Here is a 7593-nt window from a genome sequence, read left to right as displayed (position 1 = left end):
TTTATTAAATCAAAAAAGGTAGATGACTTGTATTTTCTGTTTATTTTTTTTACAACTGGTCTGCATAATAACTCAGTGTAGATGCTGAAGTCTTTTCTAAATTGATAATAACTAAATAACTGAATTATTGCGTTTTGACATTACGCTACCATTTTTAAATTCAAGCCTCCTCCCAGAATTGAGACAAAATAATATCTCATTTAAAATTTATATTGAATCATTCACTTTTGTGAATATATAGCGATTAGTCAAGTTTTGTAATTTTAATGGCTTGAATATTCTGTGGCAGTTAAAAGTCTTCCTATGGTCATCAACACTACGTTTTCAGTAAATTAAAGCACTAGTTGTAAAATCCGACCAGATTCCATCAGCACCAACCTACTGTGGGAGAGAATAAACTAGCTTCCAGTTGAAGAGGAAATTAGGAAAAGACGGTGGGAGTGGTTAGGACATACATGACAGAAATCACCAAACCGTACCACAAGGCGAAGTGCTAACTTAGAATCCTGGAGGGAAACGGAAAAGAGAAAGATCAGAGAACACACTGAGTTGAGAATTGGAAGCAGACATTATTAAGTTGAATAGCAACTGGAAATAACTAAAAAGGATTGTCCAGGACAGAGTTGTATTAGGAATGTTGTCGGAGGGGCCTATGCTCCTCCACGAGGGATAATAGACGTAGGTAAGTAAGTAAGTGTAAAGTCAAACAGAAGTATTTGGAGACTACTTGATCTATATGTGATGATTTAATAGGTTTTGAATTCGTCTACTCCTAACTTGAGTGATAGAAGCTGCTAAAAATTATGTATTAATTTTGGAATATTTTGACTAACTTATCTGCTTCATTTTAACATCATACACCACTCTCTTTATATAAAGACGACATAATTTATTAAGTTTTCAGTAAAATTAGTTTTAAGTTATCCTTTCCAACTATTTTTGAGTGATGTAAAGAGAAAAGATCATTCATGACATTGTCATTTTCCCAAATCTAGGCAGATGATCAGTAGTGTGACTGGTTCTAGGTCTATAGTCCTAATTATTTCGGTTGCATTCATGAATATATCCCATATGATATATCAAAGAGATAAATGCATAATTTGTTTTTCTTTTGTCTCCAACATTTTGTGTAATAAAAATGTTATCTACCTTTTCTTTCTTTTCCAATAAAATTAATTCACTAGAACAATACACTTCCTGAAATTATAACAAAAAGATCTTCACCAATTTCAACTTGAAAATTATGAACAGTGAAATTTATGGTGGTGAAACACTGTTAGGATTGTTTAGTCCACCAACAGCTGGTCAATTATTACCGAATTTATTATTACCACCAAGCGAATCATCCAACTCATCAATTGATGTTCATAAGTTGACTATGTCATTAAATTCTAATTCTACACAAGGAATTTCTAATCTGAACAAAATTAATAATAATAATATTTTGCAACCTCTACAACAACAAACACAAAGACAAAATCCTTATGAACATCAAGAATATTTTTCATTAAGAAATTCAATAATAGGTTCATCAATTACATCAAGTACGACTGCAGCACCTGGAACAGTGACACCACCAACAACAGCGATAATAAATAGTATGACTCCAGTATCGAATTCATTAGAACATTATTCACGATTTCTTAATTCTCGTGTTAATATCAGTGGTGGTGGCAGTAATTGTCCTTATAATAATGATACAGATGAAAATGGATTAGATATGAAACAGAATATTGAAAAGATTAAAAAGTTAGTTTGACTGTTACCTATATATATCCATATATATTACCTAAAAAGTTCCTTAATCATTATATGGTAATTAAATGAAAATTTTAAAAGAGATTAAGGTTAATCATTTGTATTTAATGGTTAAGAGATATACATCGCGTTTAATATAATTCACTTGTCTGATACCTATTCTCAAAATAATAGCTATCACGATCACTTCAGTTAATTTTAGTAGTCGTTTAATTTAGTTAATCAATAGTGAAGTTCAAGTGATAAAAAACCTGGAATTTCATATTACCAGTTATTCAGTTTACTGTTCTAACAATATGACTGTAAATAAACGGTAGATGTGTTCGTAGTTTTTTTCTTCGGGGGGGGGAGAGCTACTTATAAACATTTAATTTTAACTTGATTTCTCATCTAAAAATAAATTGACAAGCTATAATGAAAAAACAAGAAAACACAGGAAGTATTAAATAAACGATTTATTCCACTTTAAGATTCTACATTTTTGTGTAACCAAGCATGACTAAATATGAATTTATGGCCTTTATTTTTTTACTTGAAAGCATTATACCTTTTAGACTCCTTAATGAAGATCAAGAATTTTGTATTATCAATCTCAGTCCATATGTAATACTGTACAAACTTCATTTTAAACAATCCTCATAAATCTCTAATAATATTTATATTCCTTTCTATTAAGATTTTATTATTGTATTGTCTTATGGATTCTTATGTTATAAATAATAACGAAATATTTATTTTAAACGTTGACATAAAATAATTTTTAATCATACTGTCGTGAATGAGAACACGATTGGGGACAATCGAATGTATTAGAGCACAAAACTACAGACTATCTCACTGAAATCTGACAACTAAATAGTAAACAGTTGATTTGCAACATAACAATCAATTGTCTCAACATTGATTGTTCCTTCTGCAAATATCAGTCTATCTCCTCTGATTTCATTTTTCATGCTATTTCATACCAATTGAGTTCCCTTTCGGTTCTTTCCTTATCAGTCTTCTAGTGAAATATATTCTATGGCTGACCATCACCATATACTACTTATGTGGATATAAGTAACCCACACTACAATATCATATACTAATGCTTAGATTCATGTAGGTAAATTTTCCAAAGTTGCAAGTGTAAACTCTTGAGTTATAGAGTAAAACGTAAATTTAGATGAATAATTGAATATTACCATATTATATCACACAACTTATAAACTATATCATGAATCGAACGGATTATTTAAGAAAAGCAATTTGAATATGTTTACGGTTAAATTCGAAGATTATTGTTATCTCATTAAATTAGTACAGCTGTCTTCCTTTTTTTTTAAATACTAAATTTCATAATGTATTGCAGTTGAATTTTAAACGAATAATCATTTATTTTATTTGTTTTACAGTCATCCATTATTCCCCTTACTTGCTTTAATATTTGAAAAATGTGAATTAGCAACATGTATACCAAGAGATGAGAATTCCAATAGTTCAGCTGATGTTTGTTCATCTGATTCATTTCAAGAAGATATAAGTATGTTCACGAAAGAAGTACGTTGAAATTATTACTTTACATATATATATTTGTGTTTTAATGATTCATATAGCTGAAAAAAATGGGACAAAACATTATGAATTAATTATTTTCTATAAATCTTATCATTCTTATATTATTTAAACTTTGATAAGGCAACTATAAAATCAAAGGATTTTCATAAGAAGTTTTTTACACTTCAGTTCTTACTTAGACTCCAATCGTCGTATCAATACCATAACAACGTTTTAAAAACCGAGTTATAACAGTATATAGTGTGGAGGAAAACATGTTTTTTTTACACTACACAATTGGTAGTCTATCATTCCTTATGTTTCAGAACTAGAAATACAAACCATAAAATCTTAATTGACGTAGAAAGCATGAACATTATAATCGATTGATCACTGGGTAGTGACTAATATCATATTTGTCTAGTCCTTTGGTACTGATTAAATTCTATCAATCAATCAATAAATAGTAAATATCCCAGTTTAACAAAAAGTCAGTAGCAGTCCAAATTGCTAAGTAGTGACGCCTAGAACTGTGAAGCTAAGTAATGCAGGTTCGAATCTCATATAGAGCATCAGTCACTTTAAAGTCACAGGTACACAATGTTCCCGAATTCCAAATATCAAGAAACCTTGGTCGAACAGGGTTTTCTGTTGAGTACCTCTAACAACCCAATACAATGAGGTTACATTTCACTAATTAGAAATATTCAGACTGTCAATAATTAATAATTTTTTGATGTACCTTACTTATCAACTTCATTGACGTCTTCCTATTACAAGTATTCTGATTGTGATAATAATTTTGTTTTGTGTTTATGGTCATTGTTAAACTAATTAAAATGAACAATTAGGTTGATGTAAGTTATTTATATATGAAGATGGAAGTCTTTAAAAAAGAGTCGAGTCAATGAAAGATCACCGATAATCATAATACATGAATACACCTTAGATATTAGAGAAATTATGTAGACAGTAAATACTTTTATAAATCATGAGTTCATATTTCAATAGATATAAAATGAAATGATGTAATTAGTTTCCTGTTAGATTAAAAGGTTTGTGAAAATGTTTTCTGATCGAAGTTGGTTTTCTTACGGATTAATATGAATAGGGAAACTGTTAAAAACTAAAGAACATTTGTATTTTCTCCTATGAAACTCCTCATATATATGCATAAACGTATCCACCAAGTAACCAACCTAAGACACTCAAGTCTCTAAGTGACCATGTTATCTACAAACCGTTAAGCTGGTATCCATTGTTTTGAATTTCCAAATTCACTTAATTTATGATACAGTAAAATGTTATTTAATGACATTTACAACTGTTTGTCTTATTCTTGTTTTAACTGAATGTTTCCATTCATTACATCCTGTTAAAACTTTGGGAAATTATCTTAAAGTCATTCACAAGTGAGCATACTATTAGAGTTTGGCTAGCAGGTTTGTGGAGATTAATTTGTATTCGGGTTAGTTTCCAAATATTATTTCGAAGATTTATTTATTTTAAAGAACATATGCATGAAACGTCTAACGAAATGGTATTATATAATACTAAAGTGTAATCAAATAAAGAAAATAGTGAACAACTAAAAATCAATTCAACGGACTATTAGCAATAAATTTTAACAGTCTTGCGTTTTTGGGGCTAAATAGTTTAATAACGAAGCACTCATTATTACTCAACTTAAAGAGCTTAGGACCACCAAAGAAATCAACTTGAGATATACATTCTTTTCACCAATTCATCATACTGACTATATCCATTTGTGTAATTTTTCTTACTAATAACAAAATATCTAAATTGAGTAAGATAAGGTATATTTGAAATGATCACTGCTGTTGTTTGAAAAAAACTCTAACGCCAGATCAATACATCTGTACACATCGTGAATTCACCTCCTGTCATTTGGCTTCTAATCTCACTAAGAATTATCGAATTTAACTGAAATATTTACAATGAGATGAATATTAGAACCATCAATTAAAAAACAGTTGAAATATATTTTTTAGGGTCAACATAACTATGTAAGCTATTTATTCAAAATTAATACTTTAACTGATAGAATAGATGAACTTTTTAAGTTTATAATATTTAAAACAAAACCATCAGGGATATTCTAGACTTTCATTTCAGAACAAATTCATCATTGATAAAATTTTAAAGCAATTAGTCCCTTTGATAAATTTCGATAGTGTAATAAGAAGACGAAGATTATCAGAACTATATGATATATACTTGTTAAGAACATATATATATATAAATCAAAGGTCAACTAGACTGGGAATGGGGGTAAGAGGAGACAAGGATAATAATAATGTGAAAACAATTTAAAACTTTATCACTCTGGATAATAAGCTAATATTGTAGTGAACAGAACACGACTGGGGACAATCGAATGTATTTAAGCAAAGATTACAGACTATCTCAATAAATTCTGATTACCAAACAATGAACAGTCAATTTGCAAATTAACAACCAATTGTTTCAATCTTCACTGTTTCTTCTCTTATTCCATTGCTCATGCATTTTCCAGACGTTTGCGTTTCATTTCAGTTCTTTCCTCATCGGTCTTCTGCCAAAATACATTCTATGTCTGACCCACACCATATACTACTTATATGGATATAAGTAGACCACACCACAATATTACCAGGGTAGGTTTAAGGTGAGAACAAACTGTTTTTGAATACACAAAGGGGGTTTGAATTTTCGTATGGCTAAGGCTTCAATAAACCTTAGTATACGCTCTTTTACACTTTTATACAACACCACAAAAGCTGAGTTAAGATCAATCTTATGGCCTGTTTCTATTATATGTTTGGCGATAGAGGATGATGGATTTTTATCCTCTACTCTTATCAGGTCATTTAATTCTATTTGTTTCTGCAACCAACCTGACCTCGAGAGGTAAATCCAGGAGTTCTAGTGAGAAGCAGTGACCAGTGGAGTTCAAACCACGTCTGTTATGAGATAGGAACTAACTGAAGACAATCGGTGAACGGTTGCTCAACTTAGTGGATTGTTTGAAGTTAGACGTAAACACCGTTGGATGCCGGCTCAGTGGTCTATCGGTTAAGGGCTCTGGCGCGAGGCTGGTAGGTCCTGGGTTCGAATCTCGCGAGGTGGGATCGTGGATGCGCACCGCTGAGGAGTCCCATGATAGGACGAAACGGCTTTCCAGTGCTTCCAGGTTCTCCGTGGTGGTCTAGCTTCAATTGACTCATGCTTTCAACTATTTTGGTACATGTTCACACACCTTAATTTTCAGATCATGAAATGTATTGCGCTAATATATCACATAGTTCTGATCATCTTCGTCTTCTTATTACACTATCGAAAGATAAAATTTTAGATATGAAAGGAATACATAGTAATTTATAACTTCATATTACTACTATATTCTATCAGTTGTTACTTCTATATTGTCATTTTTCTTTTAGAAAGCAATAAATATATAAAACATGATAATGAACTAAGTAGAAAACAATCTGTTTTAATGTTTAGTGAATTTTCTGTCATAAGAAACAAAAAAAACAACAAAAAAGGCAACCAAACAAACAAGAAAATGAAATTTCTGTCACCATTTAACTTTTCTTAAATTTCATTCAATTGTTCATGTTAATTTTAAAATGGAAATTATAACTGAGATATTATGGATTCATTTGGTCAATCGAATTAAGAAAAACATAAAGTCAAATAATATTGGACATTGAATATCATAAAATGAGAAATTAACTAAGTTTGACAGTTCTATGTTAATTTAAATGATAAAATATATGAATAATGAAATTTTTAAATTCACTTAGTATTACTTGTTTGAATCTTCCCATTGATGTTTATGACTGCAACTGGTCAGTCCCTGATTGGCATATGTGCATACTGTGCGTATTGCTTCGATATAGCCATCCTTGCTTACAATGAAAATCTTAGTTCAAAATATTAATCAAGTAAATTTATTCATTTTTAGAGGAATTTGACAATAAGTTGTAATTATTACATTGTAACACAGTAGGTTATCAATATGTTGTATTATATAAATGATGAAATTCTTTAATTATCTCGCAGTATCCTTCAGTAGTTATTGTATTTTATTTTTTTCAAAAATAGTATCATTTTTAAAAGTTTCATTCAAATTAAGTTAATTTTTTTAAAAGACAAACGTCACTTTCAGAAGGTGGTTTTGTGGAGATTCTAGTAGTTTCATATAATTAGAAATCATGGGTCAATTGAAGCTAGACCACCGTGGAAAACCTGGAAGCACTGAAGGGCGGGTTGTTCGCCTTGTGGGACTCCTCC

The 7593-nt window shown here is 30.3% G+C and overlaps 1 protein-coding gene across 1 annotated transcript in view; it reads left to right on the top strand.

Moving 5' to 3' along the window:
- Nucleotides 1-1243: 1243 nt before the first annotated feature.
- The window catches only part of Smp_174170 (putative homeobox protein meis), a gene marked incomplete at both ends in the record, with an annotated part of 39948 nt that continues 33598 nt past the window's right edge, over nt 1244-7593 (top strand). Inside the window, 2 exons of the mRNA XM_018793624.1 lie at nt 1244-1749; nt 3153-3297. Of these exons, the coding sequence (XP_018648117.1) occupies nt 1244-1749; nt 3153-3297 (651 nt within the window). The remainder of the gene's footprint in view (nt 1750-3152; nt 3298-7593) is intronic.

Source organism: Schistosoma mansoni, chromosome 1, assembly GCF_000237925.1.
Source record: "Schistosoma mansoni strain Puerto Rico chromosome 1, complete genome".
NCBI classification, from domain to species: Eukaryota; Metazoa; Platyhelminthes; class Trematoda; order Strigeidida; family Schistosomatidae; genus Schistosoma; species Schistosoma mansoni.
The sequence above is the reverse complement of the archived record's forward strand: the minus strand, read 5'-3'. Positions and strand labels throughout refer to the sequence as shown.